Genomic DNA, 27,290 nt, shown 5'->3' with positions numbered 1-27,290 from the left:
AAATTTGAGGTCATTCGGACGTGGTTTGGTTGGTTTCACCATCGATTGCCGAATTTGGAAATTTAGAAGTTCTTAGGCTTGAATCCGAGGGTAATTTGACGATTTGATGTTGTTTTGAGTGATTCGAAGGTTCGACTAAGTTTGTATGTTGATATATGACTTGTTGGTATTTTTAGTTGAGGTCCCTAGGGCATCGGGGTGATTCCGGGTGGTTAACGGATTTGTCGAAGTTGGAAAATGCAGTTGAAGCTGCTGCTACTGCTATTTTCGCACCTACGGAAGAAATAGTCGCAGGTGCGAGGCCGCTGGTGAGTTTGGGGAAGCCGAAGATGCGGAAATGGAAGGCCAAGGCTGGGAACACAGGTGCGAAGAATTGGCCACATCTGCGCACCGGCAGGTGCGAGGCCAGGAGCGCAGATGCAGAAAGGAAGAGTTGGGCTGGTTTCGCAGAAGCGGAAATGTTATGCAAGTGCGCGCCTGCAGGTGCGGAACCTGGGGTCGCAGGTGCGGAATTGAGGGCTTAAGTGGTTCTCGCAGGTGCGAGGATTCGACAGCAGGAGCGGACATATGGCCACAGGTGCGACTGTGCTGGGCTGAAAAGCCCTAGCTCGTGCGTTTTGTCTTCATTTTCCATTTTTGGATTTGAGAAACTCGGGAGAGAGGCAATGTTTCGAAGGTTTTCAAGGAGCAATGTTGGGGGTAAGTGATTCTAACCCATAATGGTATAAATTTCATGAATCTATGGCCTTGTTCATCATTAATTAATAGGATTTTGGAGTGAAAGTAGGGGGTTAGGGCTTGGAATTTTTAAGAGTTTAATTTAAGGATTTGAAGGACCAAACGATGTCGGATTTTGATGAATTTGGTATGGTTAGATTCGTGAGTGAATGAGCTTTCTAGTTTTGTAAATTTTGTCGAATTTCGAGATGTGGGCTCGGGGGCCGGGTTTGAGCCAATTTCGGATTTTGGTCTAATTTTGTAGCTTTTCCATTGGAATTCATTCCATTAGTGTATATTGATGGTATTGTACTGATTGTGAATAGATTTGGAGCATTTGGAGGCCGAGTCCAGAGGCAAGAGCATTGTAGGGTAGAGATTTGACCGATTTGAGGTAAGTAATGATTGTAAATCTAGTCCCGAGGGTACGAAACCCCGGATTTTCTAAATGTTTTATGACTCTATTTTGATGCATATAAATGTTTTGGGCCGAATGCCCTGTTTTACTGAAATGCCCGAGGGGCTTGAGAGGTTTATGACTGAGTGAGGCCGAGGGCTTGATTTGTGAGGATATTTATGGGATCGGGCTGCATGCCGCAGCATGTTGATATCGGCCGAGGGCCTGATTGTGAGGATGAGTGTGGATCGGGGCTGCCCGCCTGTAGCATACTTTATTATTATAGCACATGAGTTGTCTGTGCAGCACGTGAGTTGTCCATACAGATTATAGCGCTTGGGCTGAAGGAGCCCCTCCGGAGTCTGTACACACCCCCAGTGAGCGCAGGTACCTACTGAGTGCGAGTGCCGAGTGCTGAGTGACTGGGAGGCATGAGTGATTGTGAGGTATGCCTGAGTGGCAAGAGTGATTGTGAGGTATGCCCGAGTGGCAAGAGTGATTGTGAGGTTTGCCCGAGTGGCACGAGTGACTGTGAGGTTTGCCCGAGGGGCTGTATATGAGTGATGTTTTGCCCGAGTGGCTGTTTATGATTTCATCATTTTAGCTCACCTTTGCATTTTTCCTCTGTTGAAATCTGTTGAAAAATATCTTTAAATGATTTTTACTGGAACTGGGTTTAAACGAGCTATTTTGATTCAAATCCTGATTTTAAAAGCATGTGGTATTTTACTGAGATTTCCTGATATGAACGTTATATGCTTTATTGCTCGTCACTACTACTTAGTCTTTATTTATTGTTGTTACTTACTGACTTGGCGTACTCACGTTATTCCCTGCACCTTGTGTGCAGATTTAGGTGTAGCTGGACACGGTAGTGGTTATTTATTGTTCTGGTTGCAGATTTTCTTGGAGATAGCAAGGTAGTTGTTTGGCTATCGCAGCCCCTGCTCTTCTCCCTCTTATCTTCCTCTAGTTGTATTTAGCTATTTTCCGGGCTGAGTTAGCCTTGATATCGTTAGACAGATTGTAGTAGATGCTCATAACTAGTGACACCCCGATGTCGGGCTTTTCTTTCCGCACTTTTATTTTGATTGGAACTCATTTATGAAGGTTTCTTTTATGTTAAATAACATTGGAATTATCTTTGAAATGAAAATATCGATTTGTTTTGGAAATGAGTCGGCTTGCCTAGTTCCACAATAGGCGCCATCACGACAGGGGTTAGCTTGGGTCGTGACAACTCCAGTCTATCCCTACTGTTAATTTTAAAACCAAATCCGATCCCCTAAAATCTTAGAAGGACCTTTGCTGATGTTATCTAAACATGATGATTTGCAGAAGCTAACACTATAGGAGTATGACTCTATTAAAGCCCTAAGGGACTCCATGTTTTAATCTATGAATTTGTAGACTTATTGAGAGAGTTAATCTTGTCCTAGATATATTTGATAACCTTTGTAAATAGTTAGCCATGATTGTATTTCCTGAACCTTCATTGATGACCTTTAAAGTGTTAAAGTAGTATTATCAACCTATGTATGTGCTAAAAGCAAAACCAATCAGTTCATACTTGGTTTGCCAGAAACAAGAACCGTTGTATCTATTGAGTTATTGCTGTGTAGCTTTGCCTTTCCTTGGAATATTGTCCTGCTCTAATATTCAGACCTTTGTAGTATGCTTATGATGCTTCTGCTCCTCAACTGTATGTGTTTTAAAATCATATCTTTAGATTCATGTGATATACATTTGTTTGGTATCCAATGTAGACTATATATTCTTATGTTAGGAAGGAAAGTATATTTTTGTGGAAGGCAATGCTATAGCATTTAGTTTACATTGAAAGGGCCTCATTGGCATTTAAACCTGTAAGAAAAATATGTTGTTAGTGCTTAAGGGTATATGGGAGTGGAGTTTGACTCTAGGTTGGGCTGCCCTACCCGGCACAAGCATTTCCCTGGGGCTTAAGTCCCTTGAGAACTTTTAAGTGTCGGGGGATTCAAAGGGAATATCGACATTGAGTAGAACTTCCTTCTTAGCCCTTAATTCATTGACACATTAGTTCTTTGGGGGTTTAATGTTTAATGACAACAAAAGGTTTTCAATGTGAATTATTTGCTAAGTAGACCCCCTATATTAAAATAATTTCCCACAGTATTGATTATTTTCTTGTTCCAATTGTTTGTCTATACACATGTCATATATGTTTTGAATATGTTGAGAATGTGAGATATACTTCTAATGATCTTCTTTCTTTTTTGGGCATGTATACATTTGGGCCTGCTGAGTTCCTATGGAATTCAAGCCCAACTAGCTTCGCTGCATTTTCTAAAGAGTCCAGTCAGCTATAGTCGCGCCTGTCAATTGTTGGGCCTACCTTATTGAGGCCCAACCATCAGAGTCCAGTCCTCTCTCCCTAACTTCTTTCGTTACTGCCCATTATTTCCATAACTTCTTTCGTTACTGCCCATTATTTCCATAGCCTAGCTTACTGCTTAATTATTTTTGCTTACTGCCTTTGTCGTTTGATCATATTTCATTACCATGTACTTAACACTCATATATTAGATTATGTACTTTATTTTCATGCTCTAATATTACATGAAACATAGGCAAATATAACTAATATAGGACTTAAAGAGAATTAGTTAGTAATTAATATTTGTTCCGTTAATTATAACTTGTTCATCTTGAACAGTCATATCTATTAAAGATTTTGAAACCCAGGCTCCAATCAAAAATAACAGTCCATTTTCAAAAGAAATTAGAAAAAGAATCGTTGGTCTTTGCTAATAAGGAACGAAACCAGATTTTTTATGAAAACAGTAATGAACGGTCACCCAAATGAATTTTCAAAGATTCACCTTCTTCAGAATTTTTAAAACCAAGGCACATTTAGAATTACTTTTCTTACGAACATCTTTAAAATTATACAAGAATCTATTCTTTAAATTAATTACTTTCATAACTTAATAATTACAAGCCTTAAAATATAGACTACTTTCAGAACTCTCTTAACCTTCAATAACTTTTTTACAATCTCACTTCCCTCCTAAGTCTTACATATTACTCCCTTTAATATATATATAGTAAGCCATGCCTTAGTAGTAATTAAGCATAGTATAAATAACTGATTCCTTAAAATTAGTCTAAGTCCTATGGAGCTACCTCGGGTAGATTTTAAGGGGTGCCTAACACCTTCTCCTTAGAAGAACAAGCACTCTTTCCCATAATCTCACCGGTTTGCTGACCTGTAAAGAATATAACTTAGTAATAAAATAGGTATCGACACATAATTAGGAAAGACACCCGGATGTCAACGGGTCATGCTCTTAATGAAATAACTTATGTGGAAAGAAAACAAATATGACAAGACACTTACGGATCCAAAGCAAATACTTACCCAAATATCTTTCTATTACGCACCTCAAAAAATGGAAATCAACCAAAACATCCCTGAAATCAGCATGGTAATGGGAGCACCACATAAGTTGAAATAGTGGTGGAAGAATATTCGTCGGGAACATGGATATGAGGTTGGGACGCACCTGGGGACATTAACTGCATTGATGAACATCCGAGCAGACAGGGTGCTCCATCGCCTGTTGATAGAATTTTGGATCCGGCCTCGGTGGTGTTTAAATTTGCCGATTGTGAGTTAGTACCAACATTGGAAAAAGTCACAAGTTTCACGGAGCTGCCGTTCAATAGAATACAGGCAGTATTACCAGTTACTATGGCCGGTTACCCGTTCTTGGATGCCTTAGGCCTTGCCAACGGCAGAAGCCTCAAAAGTATTAAGGACGGATAGGTGAGCCTCAACCAGATGTTCGATAGATTTGGGCACCGTGAAAGCTATGAATGTTATTCAGGGGAGTTTCAATGTGACCAAGTGACATAGGAGAGTCTAAGGCCTATCACTTTCATAATGGCACTGTGTGGTTTATTGGTCTTCCTACAGTGAAGGGGCTGTATCAACATCAACCTTCCGTGGGCGATCTTCAAGCTACTTTGGTGCTGATCTTCAAGTTGAGATGCTGAGGACTTAGTCTGCATGCGCATAAGGGTATGACTTCTTTAAAGGTTGTCACTTGCTGCTTCAGACATGGGCTACTGAACATTTCTTCCAGCGAGAGGCCACCATCGACTACTTTGTGGGCGTCAACAATAGGGGTGTACATGAGTCGGGTTGGTTCGGATTTTTAATTACCAGACCAAACCAATGGTATCGGGTTATTAAATATAAATATCAAACCAAACCAAAAAAAGTCGGGGTTTTTAATCTCGGTTTTTCTCAGGTTTTTGGATTTTTTCTGGTTTTTTTTTATAAAGTCTTCATAGCATAAAACGTAAAATTTGTGCTCCAAATATTTCTATAATCCTAGTAAGACAGAACTATATAAGGTATTTTTTAATAAAATATAATAAATATGAGATGAGTCATGTTATTGTACTAAAATATTCAATAATAAAAATAATAAAATTGCATAAAATAAATATTATTAATAAGCCATAATGAAAACAAACATAATTTAAAATTATGACTAATAAGTACTATTATTTACATGACTAACCACTAAAAGAAAAATAAGTTATACATTTTATCTAAACCATGAAAAAACTAAAAAATAGATATCCAACACTATTTTCATTCATAGTACAATTGAATTGAATGTCTTTTATTAGCATTAGTATTGATTTGATTTTGGTTAAGGATTTATTCGAGTTACTAACATTTATGGACTATAGAACTTATTGGAGCATCCAAATATTATAAGCCCAAGCTTGAAATAATACGTTAAAGGATAAAATTATGAAAAAGCTTAAGAAATATTTATAAACAACACTACCATAAATATTTTTATGTATTAAATATATTTAAAACTTTTATACATATAATGTCGGGTTAGTTTGGTTTCGGTTTGACTTTTTTTAGTTAAAACCAAACCAAACCAAATATGATCGGGTTTTATTTTCAACACCAAACTAAATCAAACCAAACTATAGTCGGGTGTTTTTTCTTGGTTTGACTCGGATTATTGGGTTGGTGCGGTTTGTCAGTTTCATTTATACACCCCTAGTCAGCAATATGATCCGCAGCCACAATGAAAGAATGAGACACCGAATCTCCCCATATGGGCAAGAAGAATGGAGGGAAATACTGACCAATCTGACAAGAGAATGGATCAACTGGAAACTCTCTTGGTTAAGTGGAAGGTCCTCAGAAATACTTCATTGAGTTGATCGGACTGGAAGGCATTCAACCATACTCACCCCTGCGTGTCCTCAGACAGTTTGGGATGATCCTAGATATGCCTCTGTGGACAAGGACGGTTCCATACGAGGATGAGTACAATGGAAAGATCCCAATTTCCAGGATAAGAAGACTGCAAGAAGACTGGAATAGCCTGGTAACAATGCCTATGGGTCAAAACTCAAGGTGTACTCCTGAGTATTACGTCTGGATTAATAAAGAAGATGAACTAGCCTGCCCAAGCAGAGAGGGTATAGTCTGGTTAGAGGATGTGGTGCTTTCTATGTATATTTACCATGAGATCCTACCGCATTATCTTGCGACTACGTTAATGCATCATCATGTAATCCTGGGATCCATTGACCATATCTTACCACCCGTTGAAGACGATGATTGGGTAGTGAAATGCATCTAGATAGAATCAAGCACTGAGCCAGAAGAAGATCTAGAGGAGGAGTCTGAATTCAACGATGATAAGGAGGAGTTTGAGGAAGACCTGGAGAAGGATCTGAAAGAGGAGCACGAAGAAGAGAAGAAAATTGGAAATGACTCGGGGGATGGTTATTAGAGTTGGTGTATTTCCCCTCTTTCCCACTTTGTACCCTCATCCCCAGTCTTCTCTTTTACTTTCCAAAAAGGCGACTTGTCCAAGCCCATGCAGTTCTATGAAACAATGATGTAATCCTTGTTCCCACTTGTATCAGTCCAAATTATCAATTAAAAAAATTTCTTCGGATCTAAATGTGTCAAATCTAAAGGTATGTCAAATATTTGCGAATTAGGCCTACCTCCGGGAATGAGAGGTCCCCGCGAATTCTAGGAATGCGCTAGCTGTAATGCACAAATTATCTACTCTGTGTGATTTCCTGCTCGTATAAATGAAGAAACTAACTCTTGTTCCTTTTCTTTTTATTTCCACTTATTTTAATTTTGCTTTATTATTATCCCCAAAAAGAAATGAAACTTGGTTTGTGTCGGCCAAAACTGGCAGAACCACCATACAATCTAAGGTCAAAGGGAAAGATGTCACCCGCATAAGACCCAACTGAACATGCTCTGGTCATAGCTGACAACCCGGGGCGGTCAAGGGAAAATGACGACACTAGGAATGATGAACATATGGCTAGGATGGCCCAGGAAATTGAGTCCTTAAGGGAGGAGGTACAACATATCTGAGAGCTGGCGCACCTGGCTGTGACAACACTTCCTTAGCCACCTAGATTGCCTTCTTTGGATTCACTTCCAGATCACTTTCCTTCCACATCACGCCAAAACAACAACACCCCAACTTCAACTCCCACCACTCAAGTCATACCTCTAGTAACCCCCGCTAACCCACCAAATCCCTCTATCCATACTCCTTACGTACCACAATATACTCAAACATCACAGAACCCGCCTATTACCACTAATGTAACTACCCCTCCTAGTGACGGAGTCACTTTTACCACTAACTCGCACACACCTATGGAACATGCCGCCACCTATGAGCAGTACGTTCCCCCTATATGCCAGTTTTGAACCTACCTTTATAGCACCTGTCATGATCGGGTGCCTTATGATATTGACCAATACGCCAAGATGGAGAGAGAAGCCAAGTGTAAGGAAGAAGAGTCAGTATCTGAGCAATTGCAAATGTTGAGAAGTCACATGAAGAGTCTCCAAGTTGCCCGGGGAAGTAAAAGTTTGGACTACGAGGACCTGTGTATTTATCTAGACGTGGATATGCCAGTAGGGTGCAAACCCCCAAAGTTCGATATCTTCAATGGGACGGGGGACCCTCACGCACATTTGAGGGAATATTGGGACAAGTTAGTTAGAGTGAGGAGGAATGAAAGCTAAGGATGAAGTTATTTATAAGAAGTTTGATGAGAGAGGCACTCACCTGGTATACTCGACAGGATAAATTAGAGAACTTGGCAAGATATGGCGGAGGACTTCATGAATCATTTTTGATTCAACGCAGAGATCAATCCTGATCGGTTCGCACTGGTGAACCTGCAGAAAAAACTATTTGAGTCATTCCAAGAATATGTACAACGGTGGAGATCGAAGGCTGCCAGGGCACAACTTCCACTGGATGGCAGTGAGCTAACCAAATATTTCATCAGAGCCCAGTAGGGAATATACTTTGAAAAGATGATGGGAATAATGGAACAGAAGTTCCCCGAGTTGGTCAAGATGGGAGATTTCTTGGAAGAGGGCATAAAATCTGGTAAAGTACAACCCATGGCAGCACTGCAAGCGGCCAGCAAGGCCATCAAATTATGGTCAATTAGAAGGAGAAAGAAGAAGAAAGAGGAGGTTTCAGCAGTCATCCATTACTGCCAACCCAACCCACATCGCGGGAGCACCTCTTATTCCCCAAACAACCACTCACCACCTCTTACACTCTAGTTTATAATACCCATCCATATTACCACCCTCAACCACAATACAACCCTGCTCGAGCCAATAATAACCAAAACCCACAATGACCATTTGCTCATGTACAAAACACTATTCATCAGAACCGACCTACTTATACACCATGCCCTCATTCCAAATTTGAAGAGAGGGGTCTAGGAACTTATACCCCGATTGCTGAGCCTTTGGCTCTAATCGAGATTGAGAAGAGCAAGATTGATACATTGAATCGAGGGAGGGTTCCTGAACATCCCTCCAAGTAATTTGATACCACTAAAAGATGCGTGTACCATTCGAATGTACCTGGACATGATACTGAAGATTGCTTCAAGTTGAAAAATGAAATTAAAACCCTGATCAAGGGCGAAGCCATTCTGTTCACTCTGGCACCACCCGATGTGAATCACAACCCACTGCCAAATCATCAAAACTAGGGAGCTAACATGATCACATTAGACGAACAGTATAATATGAAAGGAACAATTATCACTATAGGAAATGCAGAAGCCGCAAGGATCCCTCCTCAAAAGGCTCCGATCATTACAGTACAATTGAGGCCTACAGTGATAGTTCAGACTTATCTGTAGCAACATGTCGATGCTACTAGAGACGACGAAGGTCGGTAGTGCAAAACCGTCCCATGTACATACCAGCAAAAGGGAATTGCCAAAATGACAGACTCTACTGTAGCCCATGGTATGACTAGGCTTGGGAGATACTACGCTCCTGAAGATTTCAATCGAGGAAATCCGGGGAGAGAACAAATTCCAAGGAGGAACATAACAAACCCAAAAGATGCTGAGTTTTGGAAAAGAATGTCAAGCAAAGAGTACTCTGTGGAAGAGCAGTTGAAGAAAACTCCAGCATAGATATCTATCATGGATCTATTAATGAGTTCCGACAATCATAAGGACGTCCTTTTAAAAGTAATAAGTGGGGTAAATGTACCAAGTAACATCACTAGTGAGGCGTTGGCTGCGAGAATTAGGAAAATGGTCGAATAAAACATGATTACTTTCAGAAGTGATGAACTTCTTGTTGAAGGCCCATGTCACAACAAGTCTCTTCACATCACAGTCAAGTGCGGGGAAAAAATAGTGTCCCAACTGTTGGTCGATGGTAGATCATTAGTCAACATTTGTCCGCTCTCCACCCTGCGGAAGTTAGGAATCCATTGGAGAGAAGTCAAAGAAAGCCACGTAAGGATGAGAGACTTTGATGGTTCACAAAGGGATGTTATAGGAGAAATGTATTTAGCCTTACAAATCGGGTCGGTCGAGTTTTCGGTGTTGTTTCAAGTGATGGACATCTCCTCTTCCTACAACTTGCTGCTGGGAAGGCCCTGTATACATATAGCAGGGGTCGTGCCATCCACCTTGCACCAATGGATAGAATTTGAGTGGGGATGCCAGGAGATCGTGGTTCATGGCGAGTGGGGTCACTCTGCCTATTTGGAGTATGTTGTTCCATTCATTGAAGGGCTGGACGTAGTTGTCTTCCACGTTGTGGAAATCATGCAGACTACTGAGATGGAGAAGACTGAACAAAATTTGAGAACGCAGTCGTCGTATAGATCCAAAATGGCTATGAGCGAGATGATAAAATATGAATACATGCCAAGAACAGGGTTGGGAGCCAAGTCAGATGGAATCACAGAGCCAATTGAACATAATGGGCAGAAAGGAAGGGCTAGTATAGGATATAAACCTCCAGAAGGGAAAGCTCTCACCGTTAAATCCGGGAAAAATGTTTTTGTGATAGAGTATGTTGCAAGTCTGGGACAGAGTTCAGTACCTGAAGATGATATCATCGGCTGAATGGGAAAGTTATTCGTGAATATGATTGAAGAATGTTGTGAAGGAATTGACATCAAGACACTAACTATCAGGGATGTCGAACCAGGGGAAGAGCTGCAGAATTGGACCGCCATTCCATCATTGGTTCGCCAGGAGTCTTGGTAGTATGGAACTGTAAAAGTTTTCTTTTGAAAAGAGCACGATCAATTGAGGCATGTATCATGTATATACCTTTTTGTCATTTGCCTCTTGTGAATGCGTAACACGTTCCCCTTTTGATGAAATAAAAAAACATTTTCCTAAATATTGAAACTTTGTTTTACCGCTTTATTTATACTTAGCTTCTTTTTCAGCAATCAGACCGATAAAAACTGCTTTCTGCGATTATGACATGTAACAAAACCATTGAGCGCAAAAATCCGGATTACGAGGAGTGTGACGAGAGAATGATGCCAAACAATCTCCCGTAGGAGATCGAGTAGTTAGAAAGTCAGAAAAAGCCCAAACTGGAAGAAACAGAAGTGGCCAATCTTGGAAGTGAAGAAGACGTAAAAGAAACTAGGATCAGCATTATCATGACCCAAAACCTAACATGTCGTAATGGCGCCTATCGAAGGTACTAGGCAAGCCGACGTTCCTAAAATACTCCAGTAATTCAATAGAAAAGGTAGTTTAAAACTTTTTCATATCAAAAATTTTTCATAAAAACCAAAGTTGAACTCAATATATAATCAAAATGCGGAAACTAGCCCCAAACATCGGGGTGTCACTAAGTCATGAGCATCTAGACAACCAAACTAATACAACCAGTGTCTAAGTATCAATACAAGACAGAAAAAAATATAGAAGGAGAGACAAGGTCCTGTAGATGCCGGCAGCTACCTCGTAGTCTCCAGTACTCGATCGCGCCCGAACTCAACGACCTCCGTGATCAAACACACCTGGATTTGCACATGAAGTGCAGTGTGTATCATGAGTACAACCAACTCAGCAAGTAACAGAAATAAATAAGGAAAAGAGAAGCAATGACGAACTATACAGTACAATTCATTTTCAATAATTTCAGCAAAGAATAGACATACTTTCAAATCCGATAATTTCAGTCAAATCAGTTTTATACATTTAAAGTGCAGGTACTCCGGATATAGAAACCTTCAGAAATTTCACAGCAATGACAGATAGAAACTAAGTGCATCAACAATTGAAAAGCAAGTATAGCCTCTCAGGGCAACAGTCACTCAAACCCTCAACAACTCGGCACTCAACTCTCAGCCCTCAATGCACACGCTCACTAGGTACCTGCGCTCACTAGGGGTGTTCAGACTCATGAGGGGCTCCTACAGCCCAAGCGCTATAATCTGCACGGATAACTCACGTGCTGCACGGACAATTCACGTGCCATAGTATAAATATCTGGATCCGTGAGGACAACTCACGTGCCCTAGTATAAATATACGGATCCGCACGGACAACTCACGTGCCATAGAACAATACCTCACAACCAGGCCTTCGGCCTTACTCAGTTATGAACCTCTCTAGGCTCATAGCTCTCAATAAAGAAAGGGAAAACAGCCCAAATCAAAGTGTTACAGTATATAATCAGGGAAAAATAATAGAGACTGAGGTAAACATGTACAAGAATCACTATGACTGAATATAACTACTATGAGTAGGAATATAGCCTAAGCATGATCTCTAATATGAAGGCGGTCAAGTTCTAGTAGACAGGAATGCATATAAGTACAAATAAAGGCTATTAGACTTCACAGTCTCCCGGGACGGACCAAGTCTCAATCCCTCACGGCGTACACCTAAATGCCCGTCCAAACAGTCATATTATACCAAACTCCGGGTTTCATACCCTCAAGACAAGATTATAACGGTTACTTACCTCAACAATGTAGAACTCCTACTCTGAAATGCCCTTTCCTCTCGAATCGGCCTCTAAATGACCTGAATCTAGCCACAAGCAATCAAATACGATCAATATGAGCTAAAGGAATGAATCCCACAAGGAAAATACCAATTTATAGGCCAAATCCCGAAATTCACTCAAACCCGACCCCCGGGCCCACGTCTCGAAATCCAACAAAAGTCACAAAACCCGAAATCCCATTCACTCCCGAGTCCACCCATACTAAATTCATCATAATCTGACCTCATTTGTCCCTCAAATTCCCAAATTACTCTCTCCAAAATCCCAAGCCCTAACCCCTTATTTCACTCCAAAACTCCTACTAATTAGGTGAGAAATGAACGGAAAAACATCATAGCTATGAGTATTAGAGTTCAAGCAACTTACCTTAGTGAATATCCTCGAATCCCCTTCAAAAATCACTCCAAAAGCTCCAAGGTCCGACTTGAAAATGGTGGAAATGAACAAAAATTTGCGAAGTCTTCTATCTATAGATTCTGCCCAGGTTTTCACACCTGCGGCTCAAAAATGTGCACCTGCGAAGCCGCTTTTGCGCAAAAATCTCCGCATCTGCGGAAAATCACTTAAGTGCTCATCTCCACGCCTGCGTTCTATATCCGCTTCCGTAACCTCGCAGATACGGAAAAGACCTCGCACCTGTGGCCACTTCCAGTCCTACTCACTTCCGCATCTGCGACTCAGCCTCGCATCTGCGGGCTCGCAGATGCGACCAATCTTACGCACCTGCGGTTCAAGCCCAGGTCCTCTATGTCTGCATTTGCGGCTCACCAAGCACATCAGCGACCTCGGACCTATGGCTCCGCCTCCGCAGGTGCCGAAATACCAGTAGCAGCAGCTTCAGCTGCATTCTTCCAACTTCAAGCATTCCTTTAACAACCCGGACTCACCCCAAGCCCCTCGGGACCTCAACAAAGCATACCAACAAGTCATATATCAACATACAAACTTAGAAAAATCACTCAAAACAATATCAATATACCAAATTACCCTCGGATTCAAGCCTAAGAACTTCTAACTTCCCAAATTCCGCAAACGACGCCGACACTACCAAACCACGTCCGGGTGACCTCAAATTTTATACACACGTCACAAATGACACCACGAACCTACTCCAACTTCCGAAAATCCATTCCGACCCCGGTATCAAATTTTCCACTGCCGACCGAAATCGCCAAATTTCTAACTTTTGCCAATTCAAGTCTAATTCTACTACGGACCTCCAAATCACATTTCGGACGCACTCTTATGTCCAAAATCACCTAATGGAGCTAACAGAACCATCAAAATTCAAATCCGAGATCTTTTACACATAAGTCAACATCCGGTTGACTTTTCCAACTTAAGCTTCTACTTTAGAGACTAAGTATCTCAATCCACTCCGAAACCACTCTGGACCCAAATCAACTAACTCGGTATACCATAATATAACTGAAAAGCACAAAAGAAAGCAGAAATGGGGAAAACGGGGATATAACGCTCGAAATGACCCGTCGGATCATTAGATCCTCCCTTTCTTAAACAAACGTTCGTCCTCGAACGGGTCTAGAAACAAACCTGGAGTCTCAAATATTTGTCTCCCGCTCGGTCTCCCAGGCGGCCTTCTCCACAGGATGACCTCTCAAGTGCACCTTTACCGAATCTATGTCCTTTCACCTCAACTTCCGAACCTGCCGATCCAAAATGGCCACAGGCTCTACATCATAAGTCATATCACCCTCCAACTGAACCGTGCTGAAGTCTAAAACATGGGACGGATCGCCAATGTACTTCCGTAGCATGGAAACATGAAACACTGGATGCACACTCGACAAGCTGGGTGGCAAGGCAAGCTTATAAGCCACCTCCCCTATCCTCTGAAGCACCTCAAAAGGCCCAATGAACCAGGGGCTCAACTTGCCCATCTTCCCAAACCTCATAACACCCTTCATGGGTGATACCTTCAGCAAAACCTTCTTCCAAACCATAAACGACACATCATGGACCTTTCTGTCAGCGTAACTGTTTTGCCTAGACTGCATCGTGCGAAGCCGCTCCTGAATCAATTTTGCCTTATCTAATGCATCCTGGACCAAGTCTGTACCCAAGAGCCTAGACTCACCCGGCTCAAACCATCCTATCGGAGATCTACATCTCCTCCCATATAAAGCCTCGTACAGAGCCATCTGAATACTCGACTGGTAACTGTTGTTATATGCAAACTCCGCGAGCGGAAAACACTGGTCCCATAAACCCCCAAAGTCAATGACACAAGCGCACAACATGTCCTCTAATATCTGAATAGAGAGCTCGGACTGCCCATCCGTCTGAGGGTGAAAAGTTATGCTCAACTCAACCTGAGTACCCAACTCTCGCTGCACGACCCTCCAAAACTGCGATGTAAACTGAGTACCTCTATCTGAAATTATGGAAACTAGAATACCATGCAGGCGAACAACCTCTCGGATATAAATCTCGGCCAACCGCTCTGAAGTATATGTAGTACCAACTGGAATGAAGTGTGCGGACTTGTTCAGCCGATCCACAATCATCCAAATAGCATTAAACTTCCTCGAAGTCCGTGAGAGCCGAACTACGAAGTCCATGATGATCCGCTCCCACTTCCACTCTGGAATCTCTAACCTATGAAGCAAGCCACCCGGTCTCTGATGCTCATACTTAACTTCCTGACATTTGAGACACCGAGCCACAAATCCAACTATATCCTTCTTCATTCGCTCCACCAATAGTGCTGCCTTAAATCCTGGTACATCTTCGCGGCACCCGGATGGATGGAATACCGCGAGCTGTGGGCCTCCTCAAGAATCAACTCCCTAAGCTCATCTACATTAGGCATACATATCAGGCCCTGCATCCTCAACACGCCATCATCACCATTGGTCACATCCGTAGTATCACCTCGCTGAACCCTATCCTGAAGAACGAGCAGGTGGGGGTCATCATACTGACGCTCCCTGATACGGTCATAAAGAGAAGATCTGGAGACCACATAAGCCAATACCCGACTCGGCTCCGAAATATCCAATATGACAAGCTGGCCTGCTAAGGCCTGAACATCCAATTCCAAGGGTCTCTCTACTGCTGGGAGATATGCTAAACTCCCCAAACTCTTAGCCCGGTGACTCAAAGCATCGGCCACCACATTGGCCTTTCCCGAATGGTACAAAATAGTGATATCGTAGTCCTTAAGAAGCTACAACCATCTCCGCTTATGCAAGTTAAGATCCTTCTGCTTCAACAGATACTGTAAACTCCGGTGACCAGTATAGATCTCACAATGAACTCCATACAAATAATGATGCCAAATCTTCAAGGCGTGAACAATGGTTGCTAACTCAAGATCATGGACATGATAGTTCTTCTCATGGGTCTTCAATTGGCACGAGGTGTAGGCAATCACCCTACCCTCCTGCATCAGAACACATCCACTACCTACCCTCGAGGCATCACAATACACGATGTAAGAACCTAAAGCTGATGGCAGAACTAACACTGGAGCTGTGGTCAAAGCAGTCTTGAGCTTCTGAAAGTTCTCCTCACAATCATCCGACCACCTGAATGGAGCACCCTTTTGGGTCAATTTGGTCAAGGGTGACGCAATAGATGAAAATCCGTCCACAAAGAGACGGTAATAACCCGCCAAACCAACAAAGCTCCTAATCTCCGTGGCTGAGGATGGTTTAGGCCAACTCTGCACCGCCTCTATCTTCTTCGGATCCACCTGAATACCCTCACTGGACACCACGTGCCCTAAGAATGCTACTGAACCGAGCCAAAACTCACACTTGGAGAACATTACATAAAGCTTCTCCTCACTCAATCTCTGAAATACAACCCTCAAATGTTGTGCATGCTCCTCCTGGCTACGAGAGTACACCAGGATGTCATCAATGAATACAATAATGAATGAGTCCAAATAGGACTGGAATACAATGTTCATCAAATGCATGAACATTGCTGGGGCATTGGACATCCCAAAAGACATCACCAAGAACTCATAATGGCCATAACGGGTACTAAAAGTTGTCTTAAGAATATCTGAATTCCGAATCTTCAGCTGGTGATAACCAGACCTCAAATCAGTCTTGGAGAACACCCTCGCTCCCTAAAGCTGGTCAATAAATCATCAATACGAGGCAAAGGATACTTGTTCTTGACTGTGACCTTGTTCAACTGCCTGTAATCAATGCATATTCTCATAGAACTATCCTTCTTCTTTACAAATAGAACTGGTGCACCCCAAGGTGACACACTAGGCCGAATAAACCCCTTATCAAGGAGTTCTTGAAGTTGTTCCTTCCACTACTTCAACTCCGCTAGTGCTATACAATACGGTGGAATAGAAATAGGCTGAATACCCGGCACCAAATCTATACTGAAATCAATATCCCTGTCACGCGCCAAGCCTGTCAGGTCTGCAGGAAAAACATCTGGGAAATCACGTACCACCGGAACAGAATCAATGGCAGGAGTCTCTGCACTAACATCCCTCACAAAAGCCAAATAGGATAGACAACCCTTCTCAACCATATGTTGAGCCTTCAAGTATGAAATCATCCTACTAGGTACATAGTCTATAGAACTTCTCCACTCAACCCTCGCAAATCTCGGCATCGCCAACATCACGATCTTAGTGTGATAATCTAGAATAACATGACATGGAGATAACCAATCCATACCTAATATCACATCAAAGTCAACCATACTGAGCAGCAAAAGGTCCACTTGGGTCTCCAGAACCCCAATAGTCACCACACATGACCGATATATGCGGTCCACAACAATAGTATCGCCTACAGGAGTAGATACATGAACAGATGAAACTAAAGACCCACGGGGCATATCCAAAAAATGGGCGAAATACGAGGAAACATATGAATACATGGAACCAGGGTCAAATAATACAGAGGCATCTCTATGACAAACTGAGACAATACTTGTAATCACAGCATCTGAAGCAATAGCATCTGGTCTGGCAGGGAGGGCATAGAAACGGGCCTGACCACCCCCTGATCTGCCTCCCCCCCTCGGGCGACCCCTAGCTGACTGGGATCCACCCCTAGTTGGCTAAGCTCCACCCCTGGCTGGCTGGGCGGGTGGTAGAGGAATTGGTGCTGGTACCATCGGTCGAGTACTCCACTGTGGAGTCCCACACAATATCCTAGGGCAATCTCTCATAATGTGACCAAAATTTCCGCACTCGAAATAACCCCTCCTCTGACGAAACTGCTGCACCTGATGCCCAAAAGAACTACCCGGGGATATCTGAGCGGATGGGGCATGATGAGAACTCTGTGATGGTAGTGCACTAAATGATGACTGGCCCTGCTGATGACTGTGAAAATCATGGCCAGATGATGCACCACGGTGAAATGGCCGAGCTGTCTGAGCCTGTCTGAAATGAAGACCTTTACTATGCTGGAACTGACCCCCAGAAGGAGTACCGCTGAATTCGCCCTGACCACGAGGCCTCTTGGCCTCCCTCTCAACCCTCTCCTGACTACAAACCATCTCAATCTACCGAGCAATGTCGACAACCTCATCAAAGGTAGCACCAAACACCCTCTCTTTGGTCATAAGCAACTGTAGCTGAAAAGTGAGACCATCTATAAACCTAATGATACTCTCTCTGTTTGTGGGAACCAACCAGATAGCATGACAAGCCAATTCCGAGAATCATATCTCATACTGCATCACAGACATATCACCCTGGCGAAGCTGCTCAAACTGTCTACGCAGCTCTTCTCTGCGGGACTGAGGCACGAACTTCTCCAAAAAGACCACGGAGAAATGCTGCCAAGTAAGGGGTATTGCGCCAACAGGCCTACGCCTCTCGTAAGTCTCCCACCATCTGAGTACAGTCCCAGAAAACTAAAATGTAGTGAATGAGACCCCATAAGTCTCCAGAATACGAGCTGTACGGAGTATCCTCTGACACCTGTCCAAGAAGTCCTGGGCATCCTCTCTCTCTATGCCACTTAAAGGTGGAGGTTAGAGTCTCCCAAACCTCTCCAACCTACGCTGATAATCCTCAGGCATAGCAGGAACCACACATTCCTGAGCAACTGCAACCGGCTGGGCTGGTGGTGCCTCCGGTGTCTGGAGTCCCTGAACAACCTGCTCGGGTGTGCGAGCGGCGGGAGTCTGAGTGCCTCCCCCGGCCTGAGAAATGGTTGCGGCCGTCGGGATAGAGACCGCCTGAGCAAGGTCGGTACACGTTGTCAGAATCTGAGCTAGGGCCTCTTGGAGGCCTGGAATCATAATAAGCATGGGTGGTGCCTGAGCTGGTGCATCAACAACTGGAATCTGGTCCTGATCTGACACAACTGGTAGATCTGCAGGTACTGCCCCAGCTGTTGTGCGGGCTGCACCTCTGCCCCTACCACGGCCCCTACCACGGCCTCGGCCTCTCGCGGCCCTGGCTGGTGGTACTGGTGACTGGCCTTCCTGACCGGTAGCATAAGTCCTCACCATCTGTGAGAGAATGAAACAATAGGTGTTTAGTTACCAGAATAAATAGATACGAACGACAATAATCCAATAATGTGAAATTTTCCTAAGGGTTCTGTAGCCTCTCGAAGATAAGTACAGACGTCTCCGTACCGATCCGCAAGACTCTACTAAACCTGCTCATGACTCGTGAGACCTATGTAACCTAGGCTCTGATACCAACTTGTCACGATCGAAAACCTAACATGTTGTGATGGTGTATATCGATGGTACTAGGTAAGCCAACGTTCCCAAAATACTCCAGTAATTCAATAGAAAAGGTAGTTTAAAACTTTTTCATATCAGACATATTTCATAAAAACCAAAGTTGAACTCAATATAGAATCAAAATGCAGAAACTAGCCCCATACATCGGTGTGTCACTAAGTCATGAGCATCTAGAAAACCAAACTAATACAACCAGTGTCTAAGTATCAATACAAGACATTAAGAAATATAGAAGGAGAGACAAGGTCCTACAGACGCCGGTAGCTACCTCGTAGTCTCCAGTACTCGATCACGCCCGAACTCAACGACCTCCGTGATCAAATACACCTAGATCTGCACATGAAGTGCAGAGTGTAGCATGAGTACAACCAACTCAACAAGTAACAGAAATAAATAAGGAACTGAGAAGAGCGACGATCTATACAGCACAATTCATTTTCAATAATTCCAGCAAATAATAAACATACTTTCAAATCCGGCAATTTCAGTCAAATCAGTTTTATACAGTTAAAGTGCAGGTACTCCGGATATAGAAACTTTCAAAAAATTCACAACAATGACAGATAGAAACTAAGTGAAATCAACAATTGAAAAGCAAGAACAGCCTCTCAGGGCAACAGTCACTCAAACCCTCAATAACTCGGCACTCAACTCTCAGCCCTCAATGCACACGCTCAATAGGTACCTGCGCTCACTAGGGGTGTTCAGACTCATGAGGGGCTCCTACAGCCCAAGCGCTATAATCTGCACTGACAACTCACGTGCTGTACGGACAACTCACGTGTCCTAGTATAAATACAAGGATCCGCACAGACATCACGTGTTTCACGGACAACTCACGTGCCATAGAACAATACCTCACAACCAGTCCTTCGACCTTACTCAGTCATGAACCTCTCTAGTCCCATAGCTCTCAATAAAGAAAGGGAAAACAGCCCAAATCAAAGTGTTGCAGTATATTATCAGGGAAATATAACAGAGACTGAGGTAAACATGTACAAGAATCACTATGACTGAATATAACTACCATGAGCAGGAATATAGCCTAAGCATGATCTCTAATATGAAGGCAGTCAAGTTCTAGTAGACAGGAATGCATATAAACATAAATAAAGGCTATTAGACTTCACAGTTTCCCGGGATGGACCAAGTCTCAATCACTCATGGCGTACACCCATACGTCTGTCACCTAGCATGGGTGCCACCTCCAAACAGTCACATTATACCAAACTTCGGGTTTCATACTCTCAAGACCAGATTTAAAACTGTTACTTACCTCAACAGCGTAGAACTCCTAATCCGAAATGTCCTTTCCTCTCGAACCAGCCTCCAAATGACCCGAATCTAGCCACAAGCAATAAAATACGATCAATATGAGCTAAAGGAATGAATCCCATAAGGAAAATACCAATTTATAGGCCGAATCCCAAAATTCACTCAAACCCGGCCCCCAGGCCCGTGTCTCGAAATCCAAAAAAAAGTCACAAAACCTGAAAGCCTATTCACTCCTGAGTCCACCCATACTAAATTCATCAATATCCGACCTCATTTGGTCCCTCAAATCCCCAAATTACTCTCTCCAAAATCCCAACCCCTAACCCCTTATTTCACTCCAAAAATCCTACTAATTAGGTGAGAAATTAATGGGAAAATACCATAGCTAGGAGTATTAGAGCTCAAGCAACTTACCTCGGTGAATATCCTTGAATCCCCTTCAAAACTCACTCCAAAAGCTCTAAGGTCCGACTTGAAAAAGGTGGAAATAAACAAAAATTCACAAAGTCTTCTATCTATAGGTTTTGTCCAAGTTTTCACACCTGCGGCTCAAAAATGCGCACCTGCGGAGCCGCTTTTGCGCAAAAATCTCCGCATCTGCAGAAAATCACTTAAATGCCCATCTCCGCACCTGCGTTCCATATCCGCTTTTGCGACTTCGCAGTTGCGGAAAAGACCTCGCACCTGTGGCCACTGCCAGTCCTCCTCACTTCCGCATCTGCGACTCAGCCTCGCATCTGCGGGCTTGCAGATGCGACCAATCTTATGCACCTGCGATTCCAACCCAAGTCCTCTATGTCTGCATCTGCTGCTCGCCAAGCACACCAGCGACCTCGCACCTGCGGCTCCCCCTCCGCATGTGCTGAAATACCAGTAGCAGCAGCTTCAGCTGGATTCTTCCAACTTCAAACAATCTGTTAACCACCCGGACTCACCCCGAGCCCCTCGGGACTTCAACCAAACATACCAACAAGTCATATATTAACATACAAGCTTAGACAGATCATCAAATCACTCAAAACAATATCAAAACACCAAATTACCCTCGGATTCAAGCCTAAGAACTTCTAACTTCCCAAATACCGCAAACGATGCCGAAACCTACCAAACCACGTCCGACTGACCTCACATTTTGCACACATGTCACAATTGACACTACGAACCTACTCCAACTTCTGGAAATCCATTCCAACCCCGATATCAAATTTTCCATTGCCGACTGAAATCGCCAAATTTCCAATTTTGCCAAGTCAAGCCTAATTCCCCTACGGGCCTCCAAATCACATTTCGGATGCACTCCAAAGTACAATTTCACCTAACGGAGCTAACGGAACCATCAAAATTCAAATCCGAGATCATTTACACATAAGTCAACATCCTGTTGACTTTTCCAACTTAAGGTTCTACTTTAGAGACTAAGTGTCTCAATCTACTCCGAAACCACTCCGGACCCAAAATAACGAACTCGGTAAACCATAATATAGCGGAAAAGCACAAAAGGAAGCAGAAATGGGGGAAACGGGACTATAACTCTCGAAACGACCGGCTGGGTCGTTACAAGCGTTCACCTAGAAACAGAGCAGAAGGAAAATATGATTGATCTTCTCCGACAGTACATCGATGTGTTCGCATGGTCGTATGATGACATGCCAGGATTAAGCACCAACATTGTCTCACATTGACTTCCCACCAACCGTACAAGATCGCCAGTCAAGCAGAATCCCAGAAAGTTCAAACATGATTTAAGTCCGAGGATAAAGGAAGACCGAAGAAGTGACCAAACATATACAAGAAAATGTAGTAAGGGTCACCAACTATCCAAGCTGGTTGGCAAACATTTTTCCAGTGCCCAAGAAGGACAGAAAAATCAGAATATGCGTGGACTACCGAGATCTCAACAAAGCTAGTCCAAAAGACGATTTCCCTATGGCAAACATCCACATCCTCATTGACAATTATGCTAAGCATGAACTGCAGTAATTTGTGGATTGTTTTGCTAGATACCATCAAATCTTAATGCACGGGGAAGATGCAGAGAAGACAACTTTCACTACACCTTGGGGAGTCTACAGTTATAGAGTTATGTCGTTCGGTCTCAAGGACGTTGGTACCACCTACATGAGGGCCATGACGACCCTCTTTCACGACATGATTCATAAGGAGATTGAAGTATATATGGATGATGTCATCATAAAGTCTCGAAAGAGCTCGGAACACTTGGACGACTTGAGGAAATTTTCTGAACACATGCGAAGATACAATTTGAATTTGAATCCAGCGAAGTGTGCGTTCGGAGTCCCCGCTGGAAATTTATTGGGTTTCATTGTAAGCAGGAAGGGATAGAGCTGAACCCATTAAAAATCAAGGCCATCAAAGAATTACCGCCACCAAAGAGAAAGAAGGATGTCATAAATTTCTTGGGCAGATTGAACTACATCAGTCGTTTCATAGCCTAGTCCATGGTAATCTATGAACCCATTTTCAAGCTGTTGAAGAAAGATGCTGCCATAAAATGGATGGAAGAGTGCCAGAAAGCCTTCGAAAGAATCAAAGAGTATCTCTGAAACCCGCCAGTGCTAGTTCCCCCCGAACCAGGGAAACCATTGTTACTCTATTTATCAGTCTTGGACAACGCCTTCGGCTGTGTATTGGGTCAGCATGATGGAAGTGGGAGAAAGGAGCGTGCCATCTACTACTTAAGCAAGAAGTTCATGCCATGCGAGGCCAAGTATACCCTGATAAAACGCATTTTTTATGCTCTGGCTTGGATTGCTCAGAAGCTAAGGAATTACATGTCAGCGTACACCACACATTTGATATTTCGGCTCGACCCGCTCAAGTACATTTTTCAGAAACAAATGCCCATCGAAAAAATAGCTAAATGGCAAATTCTCCACAGCGAATTTGACATTATGTAGATAACTTAGAAGGCTATCAAAGTAAAATCTTTAGCTGATTACCTCGCCGAGAATCCGGTAGATGGAGATTACGAACTGCTTACCACGTATTTCCCTGATGAAGAAGTACTATTTGTCGGGGAAGATATTGCAGAATCATACCCTAGGTGGAAAATATTTTTCGATTGAGCAGCAAACTTCAAAGGAGTCGGGACTGGGGCAGTCCTGATTTTAGAATCTGAACAACACTATCCAGCATCGGCAAAGATAAGATTCCTTTGCACCAATAATATGACTGAATATGAACCATGCATCCTTGGAATCAGAATGGCAGTCAACATGAACATCAAAGAGCATTTGGACATAGGAGATTCTGATTTGCTGATACACCAGGTCCAAGGAGAATGGTCTACCAAGAATGTCAAGATACTGCTGTACCTACACTGCGTGAAGGAGATGAGCAAGAAATTCACAAATATTGAGTTCAATCACGTCCCCAGGATCCAGAACGAGTTCGACGATGCCCTTGCAACCCTATCGTCTATGATTCAGCATATAGACAAGAACTACATCGACCCTATCGAGGTAGAGATTAGGGATCAACATGCCTATTTCTTCCATGTAGAAGAAGAACCCGATGGCAAACCATAGTATCACGACATCAAGAAATTCCTTGCGACCAGGGAATACCTGGAGAACGCTACTAATGGTCAAAAGCAAGCCTTTGGGAGGCTAGCAACCCACTTTGTCCTCAACAGGGAAGTCCTGTATAGGAGGACCCCAGACTTAGGTTTGTTGAGGTGTGTAGACGCTGCTAAAGCAACCAGACTATTAGAGGAAATACATGAAGGGGCGTGCGGACCCCTCAGAAAGGAATATGTAGGCAATACTCATCGGATTAAATTGTATTTTGTAATTGAACTACGTTTTGGTCTGATTCCACTTAGATATGCAGGTTGTCTGAGTCAGACTCGACCATTTTCATTCTTAATCTCATCATTTTGTATCTGTTGTAATCGAACTACACTTTGACCTGATTCCATTTGGATACGTAGGCTGCCTAAGTCAGGCTCGGTCATCTTCATCATATTTCATCATAACCCATGAACTACGTTCACATCTGATTCCATTTGGATATGAAGGCAACCTGAAAAGTTTTGGTCTCAACCCTAGGAAAACCTTTGTAATGCAATAGTTCAAATTAGGATGCAGTCGCAACAGCAAACAGCCACATTATCAGTGGTGTCATCAAAGTAAAAATCAATAGGACAAGGTTTTCAAGAGGATACGCTCGCATGTGAAGAGCCTTTCGTAACGTGTCATAATCCAGAACGACAGCATTTGCCTTAAAAACATGTTATTTTCGAAATATTTTCTAAAACAAAATATATGTATATACCGTAATCTATTTCATCTACCAGACTTCATAGCACGATCATGTTCAAGGCCGGGGAAAACCAACACTATGGTTGACACAAACCAACTTCCCCCCTACTAAGAAGTTTTCTTTGAGTGCAGGGTCAACATGGAGTAAGGAAGCACTAGGACCACACTGGGGCAAATGACGGATCCCCCACTTGCCTAAAATCATCCCTTTTTCTCTGTCATGACCCAAAATCTATCTATTCATGATGTCACTTAACCCAACCCGTCAGGTAAGCCAATTAACATCTATCTAATTTAATGAGATTTATAAGAATAGAAATGATAATACAATTGCTTTTATAGAGGAATTTTACAAGGACTGGTAGTACAAATCATGAGCTTTTGAGATTTAGAATTTACAAATCTGGTATGAAATAAAGTACATCATATGTTTGAACTATAAAGGAACAGAATAAAATTCTAAAGCTACCACGATCAAGAGGCGGTTATGGCCAGAACGCAGGTACATCTTCAAATCCAGCTCCCGCCCTGCACAGCAACATCAACATCAACATCCAACATTTTCACGCAAGGTATAGAAGTGTAGTATGAGTACAACCGACCCCATGTACTCAATAAGTAACAAACCTAACCTTAGGTTGAAAGTAGTGACGAGCTAGGACAAGGGTCAGGGTCCAACTCCAATAACCAGCAACAGTTCATAACAATATAATAAAATGGTGCATGAAAATAACTCAGAGATAAGATGCTCAACTCGTTTACAGTTATGAGGGCATGCGTAGCATAAGGAAATGCATCTCTATGCATATATCTCAAGTACGCATGTCAAATGCAATGTATCTCAGTGATGAACTCATGTACTCACACTCTCAGAGTACTCGAGTAAGTTTGAAAACTATGATTTTTCCCAGAAACCTTTCAACGATAAACAAGAAGTTTCATTTTCAGATAGCATGGGGAAAATACATCCCTATGCCTATATGTCAATATACAGGTGACATAATGAATGTCACCAAAACTGGGTAGCATAAGGAAATGCATCTCTATGCATATATCTCAAGTACGCATGTCAAATGCAATGTATCTCAGTGATGAACTCATGTACTAACACTCTCAGAGTACTCAATCTCACTGTCTCGTATCCTCTCTCACCATTGCTCAATACTCAGCACTCTTGTACAGTAGCTGTTGCGGCGATACGGCATGCAGCCCGATCCAATCATATAAGTATCCATAAGGCTCGTTGCGGCGTGCAACCCGATCCACAATCCATAAATAGCCATAAGGCTCGTTGTGGCGTGCAACTCGATCCACATATAGATAGCCATAAAGCTCGTTGCGGCATACAACCCGATCCACCTATATATAGCCATAAGGCTCGTTACAGCGTGAAACCTGATCCACGTATATATATATATATATATGTGTGTGTGTGTGTGTGTGTGTGTGTGTGTGTGTGTGTATGTATGTATGTATGTATATATACATTTTTATGTACAAATAATATATAAATACGTAGCCATAAGGCTCGTTGCGGCGTGCAACATATATATATATATATATGTGTGTGTGTGTGTGTGTGTGTGTGTGTGTGTGTGTGTGTGTGTGTGTGTGTGTGTATATATATATATATATATATATATATATATATATATATATATATATATATATATATATATATATATATATATAGAGAGAGAGAGAGAGAGAGAGAGAGAGAGAGAGAGAGAGAGTCTCGCGGGCTCACAACGCTCATGCTAAGCAGCCCTAATCAATGGTGCAAGATGTGACAATATACAATAACAGAGACTGAGATATGATATGAAATGATGAATGCTACTGAGTACATATCTGCAATTAAGCAAATAACTCAACAGCAAAGAACGACCACGGTGGGTCCCAATAGTACCAGCATATAGCCTAAACATGCTTTTTAGCATAAATTACAGCTCAAGTGCTCTAATACATAGAGTACAGCAAAAATATTTAGATAAGATCGCTACACAGTTTCACGGAATCGACTAAATCACAACTCACACAGTGCACTCCCCCACTCCCATCACCTAGCATGCGCGTCACCTCAACATCAATCACATAACACGTAATTTGGGGTTTCATACCCTCAACACCAAGTTTAGAAGTGTTACTTACCTCGAACAAATATATGTATATATGTATATATATGTGTGTGTGTATATATATATATATATCACAGCACGACACTTAGGCCCCAACTCAGTCACCAATATCTCCAGTCTCACGGGTTCACAACGCTCATACTAAGCAGCCCTAATCAATGGTGCAAGATGTGACAATATACAATAACAGAGATTGAGATATGATATAAAATGATGAATGCTGCTGAGTACATAACTGCAATTAAGCAAATAACTCAACAGCAAAGAACGACCATTGTGGGTCCCAATAGTACCAGCATATAGCCTAAACATGATTTTTAGCATAAATTACAGCTCAAGTGCTCTAACACATAGAGTACAGCAAAAATATTTAGATA

General features: G+C 42.5%; 1 protein-coding gene across 1 annotated transcript; it reads left to right on the top strand.

The window, feature by feature from the left end:
• Positions 1-23,680: 23,680 nt before the first annotated feature.
• On the top strand, positions 23,681-24,040 carry LOC142178058 (uncharacterized). Its single transcript, XM_075247381.1, has one exon. The coding sequence runs from the start codon at positions 23,681-23,683 to the stop codon at positions 24,038-24,040; it is 360 nt and encodes a 119-aa protein (XP_075103482.1).
• The last annotated feature ends 3,250 nt before the right edge of the window (positions 24,041-27,290 follow it).

The sequence above is a fragment of the Nicotiana tabacum genome, chromosome 24 (assembly GCF_000715075.1).
Source record: "Nicotiana tabacum cultivar K326 chromosome 24, ASM71507v2, whole genome shotgun sequence".
Taxonomy (NCBI): domain Eukaryota; kingdom Viridiplantae; phylum Streptophyta; class Magnoliopsida; order Solanales; family Solanaceae; genus Nicotiana; species Nicotiana tabacum.
This window is presented reverse-complemented; position numbering and strand designations above follow the sequence as displayed.